The sequence below is a fragment of the Triticum urartu genome, chromosome 3, assembly GCF_003073215.2.
Source record: "Triticum urartu cultivar G1812 chromosome 3, Tu2.1, whole genome shotgun sequence".
In the NCBI taxonomy this organism is placed as follows: domain Eukaryota; kingdom Viridiplantae; phylum Streptophyta; class Magnoliopsida; order Poales; family Poaceae; genus Triticum; species Triticum urartu.
In genome coordinates, this window is record NC_053024.1 from 18068702 (window position 1) to 18081681 (window position 12980).

General features: G+C 53.2%; 2 protein-coding genes across 2 annotated transcripts; both read right to left on the reverse strand.

Annotated features, from left to right (window-relative positions):
* Positions 1-2435: 2435 nt before the first annotated feature.
* LOC125547696 lies at positions 2436-3308 on the reverse strand. The gene has a single exon (XM_048711498.1). It carries the CDS (start codon positions 3230-3232, stop codon positions 2690-2692), a length of 543 nt encoding a protein of 180 aa, XP_048567455.1. The 5' UTR covers positions 3233-3308; the 3' UTR covers positions 2436-2689.
* A 6161-nt stretch (positions 3309-9469) lies between these two features.
* On the reverse strand, positions 9470-10406 carry LOC125547697. The gene has a single exon (XM_048711499.1). It carries the CDS (start codon positions 10330-10332, stop codon positions 9766-9768), a length of 567 nt encoding a protein of 188 aa, XP_048567456.1. The 5' UTR covers positions 10333-10406; the 3' UTR covers positions 9470-9765.
* Positions 10407-12980: the final 2574 nt, after the last annotated feature.

Genomic DNA, 12980 nt, shown 5'->3' on the forward strand with positions numbered 1-12980 from the left:
AATGGGCGCAGCTAGGTCTTGCAGCGCCGCGCCGAGTGAGTCGGGCCCTCCGCCAGGAATCGTCCATGACTGGATGACCAGCACCTCAGTGACGGTGCTTCCGTCGCTCTCCGCGTGGGGGAGAGGTTCGTCGTAGACCACCACGTTGGTGGGGACGCGTCGACCAGACGCGTGTCCGGAGTCGACCAGCATCGGGTGGTGGAGCCTTACGGACTCCAAGTCTACGGCAGGCTCGCCGGAAAACGTGGAGTTTGATCGAGGAGGCCGCGAGGAGGTTTTTCGGGCTGCCTGCGCCTGCGTGGGACGCAGGTTCGTGAGAGGCGGACCTCGCGCGACAAGTTCGGCCAAAGGAGCTGGGTGCGCAGGCGATCTCACGCCGCGCAGCGCGTCGACGCAACTTCGTCTGGCGTGCCTGGCTGGCTGCGCCTCGCCAGGAAGGAAAGGGTTCCCGTCCAGAACAGATCTTCGGACGGCGTGCACCAGGCCCACGGTGGGCGGCCAAAATGTCGGGGGTTTTTGGTGCGACATATGCCAACGGATGGCTTATCATGGTGGGGGGCGAGTAGAACGTCGCCGGTGCCTGGAAACGGGATGAGGCGAAGATGCAACGCCGGTGAATCTTACCCAGCTTCAGGCTCTCCGGGGAGATAACACCCCTACTGCTGCTCTGCGGGGTCTCCGCATGATCACTAGGGTCAAGTGTTTACACGGTTGCTCCTCGAGCTATTTCGGGTGGTAGAAGAGGGCAAGGCTAGCTCTCTCCTTCTATCTGGTATTGTCTAGTGCTACTAGGTTCCAACCCTTTGCATGGGTGCCCTAGGGGGTTTATATAGGCCTACCCCCTAGGGGTACAATGGTAATTCGACTGGGCATCGGCCCAGCCGTCAGTGCCTCCGACCCCGACTTCTCCGCCGACTGCTGGGGCCCGCCGACTGGTCTGGTACGGAGCCGACAGGCCGCGTCCGCCGCGGGCGGGTCTTGCCGGCTGCTGATTACTGTAGCCGTGCTCCTGATGACGCAGCTTGGTCATGGGGTCGTGGCAACAGCCCCGCCGCCTGGCGGGCGATCACTGTGGCCACTCCCCATCTCTTCTTGATTAATGGCGCGTGGGCCCCGGGGGAGGGCTCGGCCGACTCCCCCGGGCCGACTCCCGACGGGTCCGACTGGCGGTTCTCCCGCCGTCTCCCGAGGTCTCGCTGACTGGTGGGCCCCGCTGCCTCCAGGCCGTACAGACAAGCCGTCGTGGGCGCAGGACCCGGTACAGTGGTGCTGATGTCAGGGCCGGCCGGGCAACAGTGCCACGCCGCAGGGAGATCTTCCCAAGTACGGCGTGCTGTAGCCATGCCTGCCCTTGGTAAGGGGCGGGGAGTGGGCTTCATTGTAGCCACGCCCCTGCCCCGTCCCCTTCGATGAGGTCACGGTTTGTTGGAGTCGCCGGCCGACTCCCCAAAGCCGGCTTCTCTGGAAGTCGCCCCTGGGACTCGGCCGTGAGCGGGCAGTCGGCCGCCTTGCCGTAGACTCCCCAGGAGGCGGCTCTTCGCCCTGTGGTCTTGAGGGGCGCAGCCTGCCCCGATGTCTTGAAAGGTTATGGGGCTCGGGTTGGCCTACCCGTGGCCCATTACTCCGATGGCCCATTACTCCGATATTATTGGACCAGGTATAACAACCACCCGTCATATAAATCTCTCTCAACCCAAGCAAGTGTATAACAGAGTTAAATACCTCCGAGAAGTGGGACATAGATGTTTTTTTTGTTTTTCTCCCCACTATGTCGAATGATGTTAAAATCTCCCCCGACTAGATAAGGAATATTAATACTATGACACATGGATGACAGTTCAGCGATGAACTCAGGTTTCTGCTCGTCATGTGCAGCACCATATACAGTCATCAAGGCCCAGCTACAGTTTTTGCTCTTATCAAACAAGTTCAACTGTAGGGTGTATTTACCACACTTGGTCATAAGGATATCAAATTTTTCGTTATTAAGGACACAAAGAATGCCACCAGATTTCCCCCTAGAAGGATCCCATTCCCAATGAAATTTATGATTCGGGTCAATTTGTCTAAAAAAGGCAGGATTATAAGACTTCTTCATAGTTTCCTGAAGTCCAATAAAGTCTAATTCATTGGCATTAATCATGTCAATGAGGCAGGTGGACATGCCCTTTTTACCCACACCCCTACAATTCCAAAAAAACCTTTCATTTATATCGTTCGGGTTTATCTCTCGCTCTGGTAGGTCTGCCAGGTTCCATAGCAGCCCTACCCACCCCATTCTTCTGTTGACTTCTAGTCACGGGTCTAGTGGACTTATTAGGAGATAAAAACCACCACCGTTTTCCTGCGTTGATTTTTCTTTTTTTTTAGATTGAACCAGGATAAATGGTTCCTCAATATCTCTACTATCATCATCTCATGTTAAAGAGAGGGGCACATCATTACCCAACCCATCATTAACGATATTTTTTTGTGAATTAGTATCAATATTTTTGTCATGCAACAAATTTCTAGAGATTTCTAACTCACGCAAGATATCAACAGTAGCAAAGTCATCATCAGGGCAAAATAATATGCGCGTGGAACCATGGGCCAAGCTTGATGCGTCCCACCTACGAGCTCGTCGGAGCAAAATGATATCCAGACTGCTAAAACAGCGGACAGAATCCAACAAATGAAGCCAAGCGCATCAAAGCTTGGCCCATGTGGGCACGTCTGGGCTGCCGACCTGCCCGAAACTGATCGGTGGTTCAACTCGGATCGGAGAACCACCGCACACCCCATGTGCTACGGCCTCCGGCGAGTAGGCAACGCCGCCGAAGGCGTAGGCGCCCTCAATCTCGTCCTCGAAGCTCCATATCTGCTCCCCGAACACGCCGGCGGTCACCTCCGGCTCCCAGCCCTCGGCGTCGTCCGACGAGGAGGACGCCGCGGCCGCCGGCGGCAAGCCGAGCTCGTCGTCCGAGGCCTCGAGCAGGAAGCCTAGCTCTGGCTGAGGCGGCGTCAGGTCGTCGGCGCATATCTCCTCCTCAAGGCTCCGCATGACGGACGCCAGGTCGCCGGCCGCCGCGGCGTTGGTGTCGTCGTCGAGCAGGTCCAGTAGGTCCTCGGGCCTCATCCTCTTGGCGGCTTCCGCCTCAGCGGACGAGACAACTTCAAGGTCGGCACCCCTGGCCCTCTTGTTGCTGCCGGCGTACGAACTCAGCAACAGAGACGAGGAGGAGCTCTCCATGGCCGATGCACAGACTACGCTTGCTTCGCTTTCCCTTTGCTTCGGGTGCAACGGTCGTGGAGCGCGCAGGCATATAAGAGCATCTCCAGCCACGCCCTCAAGAAGTTGCTTTTTAAGTGTTTTTTTATCCGCCGGCGTTAAAAAATCGCTCAGGGCGCCGGGCGAATCGTTTTTGGCGCGAAGAGCCGCGGGCCCGCCGCGTCAGCGACTCTACTCTCTTCTCGCCCCTTCGTTTCCTCATCGCCTCGTTTTCCGCGACGAATCAATGGCAAAGCTGCCGCGCGCTGCCGCGCCGGTCAGCCTCCATTGATGCCTCACGGGCGGCGCAGTGAAGGCTGGGCGGCTGCCACGCGTAACGCGCCGGCCAAGCCTACCACGCGGCGTCTCCGCCTATAAAAGCCGACTGCAAGCGCGCCGAAGAGACTCACCCCGATCATCCACCGACGACGCGCTCATTTCTCCCCCTTTCATCCTCTCGCCGTCACCAGTTGAGAAAGCATGGCCGAGCGTTTCCCAGGCGGTGGCGCGGCGGCGAACGGATTCAGACGCCGTCATCTGCACGAGGACGAGGCTCGCCTCCTTTTCGAGGCCGAGTACCCGGTCCCGCCGAACATGCGGGTGCCCGGGGCATGGAGGATCAGCGCCGGCGGCGTGCCGGTGCCCCCGGTACCCATCGGTACGGCGCGGCGTGCGGAGATCGCACGCAACCGCTCGTCCCTGCCGCGTGCGATGAGGAAGGGGCCCCGGTACGTCCCCGACAGCCCAATCCGGGAGCTGTACTTTCGCCGCCGGCACGACGAGCAGCTCGAGGCCACCAACGGCGCCGTGCCCTCCGGTAAGTTCAACGCCGCCGGCCGGCGTCAGTGGTGGGGCGTGCCCGGGCGCACGTTGGAGTCTGTCCTCGAGTACATCGAGGGCGGCAACACGCCGCGCCTCGAGTACCCCGCTCCCCCGTCCTTCTCACGCCGCCGGGGAAGCTCCTGGACGCCGAGGCGCATGTAGACCTGGGTGTCCTCCTCCTCGTCCGGCGGCTCTCCCTGCCTCCACCTCCGCCCCGTCAAGCCGGAGCCCCAGGACACGCCTGTCAGCGCGCGTACCCGCAGCTCCGGCGCCCTCGTCGAGCCCAAGGTGGAGTCCAGCCTCCCCTTGGAGTACGAGAAGATAACCCGGCACGGCTTCTTCGACGAGGACGCCATGCGGTGGTCGCGCGACGACTACCTGCTCGAGGAGATGGTCCGGCAGCGCCGGGCCCTGGAGGAGATCGCCGCCCGCAAACGTGGGCGCGAGGACGAGGACGGTATCGTCGTCCTCGATAGCAACGACGACGACGCCCTCGGACCGTCCAGCCCGCCGCGCCAACTGGGGGAGGGATGCAGCAGGGACGGCGGAGGCGTAGGCGGGGGCGACGACAACGACGACGACGACGGCGGTGACTACACGCGGTTCTACAGCTTCCTCGGCATGTAGAACCGCGTGGGCGGGCGGCGAGGGAGACGGCGGGGGTAGCCCGCGGTAGTTTTTTTCTTTTTTTTTGTAAAATATGTTTAAATTTGAACGAACTCGCCCGTGTTTGCGTTGTGTTTGCGCCGAATTTAAACATTTTAAAAACTCGTGAGGGCCGCGACTGGGGGGCATCACGCCCCCAGTGCGCGGTTTAGCACCGGTGCGCCCCCAGGGGGTGATTTGTTGCCCCTCCTGGGGGGCCAACGGCTGGAGATGCCCTAAATAATTAGAGATCGGTCTGGCTTCACAGACATAATTGACATACGAGCGGCCAGAATGATTTTGTTACGGACGCCTCTAACCGGCGGCCGGCTGCCCACTAGCACTCCATGGTGGCCAGCCGAAAAAGGTAAGTTTTTGTCTTCCTGACTCATATTAGAAAAAGTAAACATGTGCGGACATATTTGAAGAGGATAAATAATTATAAAACATCCATGTGAACAGATGTGAACGTATTTAATTTGTGTTTTCAGTTTTTAAAAAAATCATAACTTTCAAACCGCGCATCGAAATTAAGATCCGTTTTCACTTTTGAAACCCTCGTGGCGTGCTCTTCGAAACTAAATCCCGCATGGCTATGTTTTGATGAAAAAAATTTGTGCAATTTTCTCCTTGTTTTGTGCAACTGCCTAGCCGTCGGTGTGCAACTACCTGACAGGGATGTGCAACTTTTGTCCAATACCGTAAACATGCAGATTTCAATAATGGTGCAAAACTAACTCGTTCCAATGAGATGTGCAACTTCGTCTGTTACACAGGCCAACTGCATAGTAGTTGATCTGCAACTTTTTCCTGCTCGTGGATGTGCTTCACTATTTGCTGCATCGGCCAACAACCTAACAGTGGATGTGCAACTTCGTATACTGCCACGGCCAACTGTCTAACTGTGATTTGCAACTTTCTCTCATACCCCATGGATGTGTAGTTTTCCTGCTAGCACATGGCCCAAACCACCCCCTAGTGAGTTTTGCAACTTTAGTACTCTGTTTATATGTACCTTTTTACCATTCAACTGTCCCTGCCTGTGAGATGTGCAACTTCGTATATTGCCCCTGGCCAACTACCTAGTAGACTATGTGCAACTCTGTTTGTTGGTCCCGCCAACTGAAAATACAGGTCCACAATTAGAGAGCATAGGGAGTTGCACATTGACTAATAGGCAGTTGGCTTGAACAATAGACTAAGTTACACATATCCCTTGCAGGGGAGGTGGGGGTAGGGTGTGCCAATAGTGAAAAACTACGCATCCACGAGTAGGGGGAGGGTTGCACAACGACTACTAGGTAGTTGGTCGGGACAGTAGACTAGTTGCACCATATAGCACGAAAGTTGGCATCAAAAAAATTTCATCGAAACATACCCATGTGGGATCTAGTTTCAAAGATCTCGTCACGAGAAATCCAACCGTGAAAACGGATCCAAATTCTGACGCATGATTTGAAAGATATAACTTCTTAAAATTTTGAAAAATCCGAAATAAATAGACGTGAATCTGTTTTTCGTCACATGTGACAAGTCTGACCGCATTTAATGCTAGTAGTCACATGCACTAGCAGACCATACATGCATGTATGCATGCGAGTGACAAAGCAGCTGCTCGTTCTCTCCAACAAACGCGCGTGCATTTTTAAGATTTCAGGTTTTCTTACCTGCGAGCGCATAACGTGTCCTTGTCGACAAGTACAGGTGCGCAATTACCTACGGAACATGTGTTGATGCGTTCGTCTCTTCACGTTAAACAGAGAATACACACGCATGCAGGGGCACCTCAATGAGGAATCAATGGACCAATGGAGCCATGCGCATATATATATTGTTAGATTTTCTATTTTTACAAATATTATTAGAGCATCTACAATTGGACGCTTCAAACTGAGTCCAAACGCCGGACGGACGGACCGGTCAAAGAAAAAAAATGATACACCCGGCATGTGACCTCCTCCTCTCGAGTTGTCGTTGCAAGCGGAATGATTATGGCATCATGCATGATGAGCACCAGCGGCATCACTCGCAAGTTAGACGAACTGAGACCACTTGACAAAGAAAATTAAACGGAATCAGCCGAGCGTACGATCGCTCTCTTCTTTCTCTGTATGTGAAGAAAAGAAAAAGGATATGTGTCCGCTGTGTTCCCAGGGAGTGAGAAAAGGCGGGCGGGGCGACCATTGACGTGGTTCTCTCGGCTCGGTTGGCGCCGCCCGACCTTTGGTGCATCGCCAGGGGAAGGCAACGCCGTGGACCGGATCGGCATCGGCGGCACGCTGCGGCGGCCAGCAAAGACCGGCGACATCCACATGCGCCGCGTCACCGGGTCAGTCCCGTGGTAGAATCATGCTGCTGCCGCTTTGATCATTCGCACGTCGCCACCCGCCTGCCTCTTTCCCTTCTTTCACCGGGAACGAAATCGTGGCTCACACACAAAGTTCGCCGGCCTAATTTATTCCGCAGCGCTAGATCTGACTTCCGTTTCTCATACGGATTTTTGCCCATCCCTCAGACGCTACTGCACTGGAGGGTTCTCCTTCCGCATCGTTGCGTGGCTGCTTTGATTGCAGGCTTTTGTATTTTAGAATATCTACAGCCAGACGCTTCAAATCCGTCCTATAAATTCGGGTGGATGGCTTGGTCACTGACTGGTCATGAAAATGTGAACTAGACGATCGCCTTAAACAGGTCTTAAATGCCCAGGCTGATCGCACCCGTCAGGTCGAGCCAAACTATGGGATGGACATGGGGCGCCTGGTCGCGTCTGTCGGGTCGGACTGGCGCTAGAGTCCCAGACGAAAACAGTCCGGAACCCGGCAGTTTGAAGCTCTTCTCCTCAGTCGGACCGATGTCGCCGCGCGTGGCGCGGCTCCGACGGGCCACATGTACCTAGGCCGGCTATTTAAGCCTACCGCCAGAACTGAACGCTACCCTCCACATTTTCCTCCTCCCGTTCGCTGCCGCCGCCACATTCCACTCCCCGTCTGCCACAACTAGTAGACATGCCCTCACGATGTCGAATGAGGAGCTACCCATTTCTAACGTCGGAGCGCTAGCTACAGTTACTTGAGCAGATCTAGGTAAGGCGCAAGTCCGGATCATCGTGGGGCTATCTTCAGATGCATTGGAAACAGACGAGGAGGAGGAGCCGGGGGAGGATGTGGGGAACGCTGGGGACGAGGATCTGTAGACGGAGCAGCAGGCCATCCTCGACTCCCTCTGCTTGGAGTTGGCTGCGGAGGCTAGACGCCATCGTCGGCAGGAGATGGAGGAGGAGGAGATGTTCGCCTACATGTATGGGGACAAGGAGGAGGAGCCAGAGCCCTCCTACGCACCCGTCCACCCGGCATCAACGTCGTAGATATCTCCGATGACGAAGATTAGTTAGGGTAGTAAATAAATAGAATTTTTGCATGCTTTGTCTAGATCTAGGGTTAAAATACAAGAGACTTAAATATAGAGTAGTAAATTTAAGGCGTGATCGATCACTGTCCATATAAACGCATCCGGTCCCGTCCACAAATGTTTGAGAGACCGAATTTGTCAAGTCCAGCTATAAATACTATTACCCACAGTGATCGAGCCCGATAGGGCAAATTTCTGATCCCAGCCGCCCAAACTTCCCTGCTCCAGGAATACCGTACTTTCAACTCGTGAGATCCCCACCGCCACCGCCCCAATATAATATTTTGAATTCATATGAGAAATTCTAAGAACCACAGGTTACTCGATGACTCGAATCTGGGTAAGCTAGACAGCTTCGTGCTATACTAACCAACAAGGTGACACCCAGTTCACAGATCTTCAATCTTCAGTGTACACCCGGTTGTGGCAAACATCGTCGACATTATTGCACGATTAGATGGTGACCTGCCGTGGGAAAGGACAACCCCGAAAGAGATCCAAGCTAGGGAGAGGACAGCCACCACGTCATGCCCAGTGCTCGAATCTAGAAAGAAAAAGATATGAACGGTCAATCTCGCGCTGTCGTGCAAATTCATTTTTCAAGTGCCATTGACAAGTTAGCCGTCAAGCAACAGCTTAGCTTCGCCGAGAAATACGATTCATAATCTCTTGGCTGGCTGTCTCGATATTTTTCGTACTAGGAAACTAATACAATCATTGTTCAAAAAAGAAAAAGAAAAACTAGTTCAATCAGTTTTATATGCGTTTTTTATTTAGGAAGAGAAAATGTGTCCCCAGACACTTTGACACAACATGTTTCCACAAGACTTTCGTGACAACTCCGATGTGTTTGCATTACTTTATGAGGACGGCAAATATGAATATGAATGAGATGGTAGTTGTTACAACTTCCAGATTGCCTGTATTATACTGGCGGATACGTGTAGACAAAATTCCATGCATCTTGCCAAATGCTCTTGTTTTATACGTGTAGAAATTATCCGTTCCATCCAACTCACATCCAAGTATCTTTTCTCCTCTTCTAGAATATACGCTGGAGAATTATTGGCCTATCTTTTCTTAAATAAAGTGAACATGAGGAACACTAGAAGATTGTGATTTCCCAATCCGTGTGAGTGGGCAGTTGAATCACACATGCTTTTATCTTTCTTTTTTCTCACTATTACAGTACTATTTAGGTTTGTCATGTCATTAGGTTAGGTCAACGTCCAAAGTGCAGGCACCCTATCATTTTGAACATTTTCATCAACGGCCACAAATCCGCATCTGCTTTTGGCTCGTACACTCGTTTTCATAATACTAACATAATTTTCATCGACAAAGTAAAAGACACTTTAGCGGATTTATTTAATTTTTTTCATTTCATATAAAAAGAAAAATTCCAAGAACAACATAAATATGAAGCTATTTTTTCTGGAACATTGAGAGAATTTTTTTTTCTTCGGATGATTTTTTTTCTCTCTACATGATTCATTCGAAGCAACACATTTTCCAGGTTTCTTCTCCACAGGTTTTCATCTTGCATCTAGAAACTTTACATCCCCAAAGGTTAAAAAAGGGTAAAGCTAATGTTAGCCAAAGGTAAAAAAGAAAAGGCTAATCCATTCACTAATGACTGATCAAACGGAGGGCATGGTCTCCTGGCGAAGCACGGCGAGATCGGACGGCCCGAAGGACTCGTCGCCGAAGCCAAACAGGCAGGCGTCGAAGCCGTCGTCGCCCCACTCGGCTGCGGCCGCAGCAGCCGGCACGGCGGCCTCCGGCGAGTAGGCAACGCCGCCGAAGGCGTAGGCGCCCTCAATCTCGTCCTCGAAGCTCCATATCTGCTCCCCGAACACGCGGGCGGGCTCCTCTGGTTCCCAGCCCCCAGCGTCGTCCGACGAGGAGGACGCCCCGGCGGCCGGCGGCAGGCCAAGCTCGTCGTCCGAGGCCTCGAGCAGGAACCCTAGCTCTGGCTGCGGCGGCGTCAGGTCGTCGGCGCATATCTCCTCCTCAAGGCTCCGCATGACGGAGGCCAGGTCGCCGGCCGCCGCGGCGTCGGTGTCGTCGTCGAGCAGGTCCAGCAGGTCCTCCGGCCGCATCCTCTTGGCGGCCTCCGCCTCCGCCTCAAGGTCGGCATCCCTGGCCCTCTTGTTGTTGCCGGCATACGAACTCGGCAACAACAGAGACGAGGAGGAGCTCTCCATGGCCGATGCACACACTATTCTTCCTTCTCTTTCCCTTTGCTTCGGGTGCAGCGGTCGTGAAGCGCACAGGCATATAAATAGTGAGGAGATCGGTCTGTCTTGAAAACATAATTGACATACGAGCGGCCGGAATGATTTTCTTACAGGCGAGCGCATAACATGTCATTGTCGACAAGTACAAGCGTGCAATTACCTATGGAACATGTGTTGATGCGTTCGTCTCTTCACGTTAAACAAACAATAGACGCGCATGCAGGGGCACCTCAATGAGGAACCAATGGACCAATGGAGCCATGCGCATACAGATATCATTAGGTTTTCATTTCCTACAAATATTGATAGAGCATCTACAGTCGGGCATCTCAAACCAAGTTCAAATGCCGGAGTGGATGGACCGGTCAAAAAAATTATATACCTGGACGTCTCAAACCGGGCTCAAACACCTGGGCTGGCGGGCGCCCCTAATACCTAGCCCGAATCTTGGGAGATATGAAGGAGTCCCGGGTGCGTCTGCCACGTCGGACTTATGTTGGGGTCCCATACGAAATCACTCGGAATACAAACTTTTTGACGGGGTGTCTTCTTCAAGGGGTGTGAATGTCGCGTGGCGCTGCTCCAGCTAGCCGCCAGAGGGCCAAAGTCCGGCTATTTATGCCGGACGACGACTTCCAGCCCTAGCCACATCCACTTGACCACTTCCCTCCATCTCTGCATCGCAAGCCCGAGCCGGATCCGCTTCCCTCCCTCTCCGCTCGCCGTCCGTCGAGAGCCATGGCCCAACAGGAGGTGACCACCTACTCTATGCTAACGCAAGAGCGGGCCTTCAGCTGCTCGAGGAGATTCGGGCTACGCACGAAGCCCGAATCGCGGTCGGCCTGCCTTCGGACTCCTCGGAACCGGAGAAGGGGGAGGAAGCGAAGCAGCAACCGAAGGCGAAGCAGGACCCCTACCCATGGAGGGGGCGGGCCGGAGGAGGAGACGGAGCCAGCTGCGGGCTTCGCCATGGAGGAAGCCCTGACAGAGTTCAAGGTCGCCCAAACGAAGGAGATGGTGTAGCAAGCCGCCACCCTAGAGTCCATCAAGTTGAAGGCCGCGATGAAGGCCAACTGGCGCTTCCTCCGCCAACAGAGGGCGGAGGTCGACAAAATCTTCACGTCTACTGAGTCCAGCGATGAGCCAGAGTTGCGGTAGGCGGCCATCTACCCAGAGCCCGGCAGAGAGATTGTGGACATCTCCTCCGATGATGATTAGTGTAGGGTAGGACATCTCCTCCGATGGTATGTAATTTTTATTTTTGATGGTTTATATGGATTTGAGGTATCAACTATGAGGTATTTGGATGCAGCGACGAAATTTGAGGTCCGTCCGGTCACTATGTACATGCTCTTTGATTGTCAAGCCAATGTTGAAATTAACAAATCTAGCCCTTGTTTAAACCTTTAGCACAAAATAAACCGGATAAAAAACATAAAATGGCCCACTTTGCATGACGCGGGGGCTAGGACGCCATGCTAGATAGCGCGACACTTTCGACGAAGGTCACTCTCGCGCCATTTAGCATGGCGCCCCAGCCCAGAATGTCGTGATACCTAGCATGGTGCCGGATTTGTTTGGATCTAGGCCATTCTGTGCTAATGTTTCAAAAGAGGGTTAGTTGTGTTCGTATTCACCAGGCCTCTGGCTAGAACCGAGGAACAGACTAAAGAAAACCTGCAAGCAGCAAAGAAAGAAAAGCTTCAGAGCCAGGCAGCTATGAATCCGATAACGACTTTGGCGGAGGACCATCTCTCTTGATGTGTTGCGCGTACCTGCCGCGGCATCGATCTTTCAGATGCGATCCGTTTCGAAAAGATTAAAATAATCTTTCAGATGCGGCAACCAAGGTATCTGTGTCTCTTTTCTGGCCTTTAATTCCCACACCCGGCATGGTCAACACAGGATTCGCTTGGGCAAATTGGCCTGGAGTTCAGAGCATACACATGGGCACACATGGCCGCGCAACAGCTTATCTGTACCTAAAACTGGATCATCGGAAGAAAGTTGCGTGTGAATTGCCCGGCAGCTTCCGGATGAAGCCGCAGCAAGTTCCAAGATATGGAGGAAGAAAAAAGATATATATACAGCCACGCTGGCAGTGAGATAATGCTACGGCTTTCTACGGAAGCTTAATTAGCACTAGCTTGTACTGATTGAGCTTGAGAGGAAAGCCAAACTGGCTAAGCTAAGAAAATCATTGTGTTGAACACATCTTATTAAAAGACTGGATGAGCTAAGCCAACTTGTATCACTGAATCCACCATTGCGGATGCTCTGCTTTTCACGGCAGAAATCAAGGGGAAATTTAGTGGTCAGATGACGCGTCATCATCATGAACAAGAACGGTAGCAGCAAATGGCAATGGATCAAGACATGGATGTCAAGTGTGGCAGTCAGAGTTTGATAGGGCCGAATGTTTGCAATGATGAGTAGGCTGGGCCCAAAATCATGGAATCGCCCATAATCTCTGGTCGGGCACTAGTGCTTCTCTCACGCTCACAAATGTAGGCACACAAGCTGCTCCCCCCTCATCCGTACGTACTAACTCAAGCACAAGCACCACGCCAGCACTATCTAGCCTTTTCTTCTAACAAAAGAGGTGATTTTTGTTG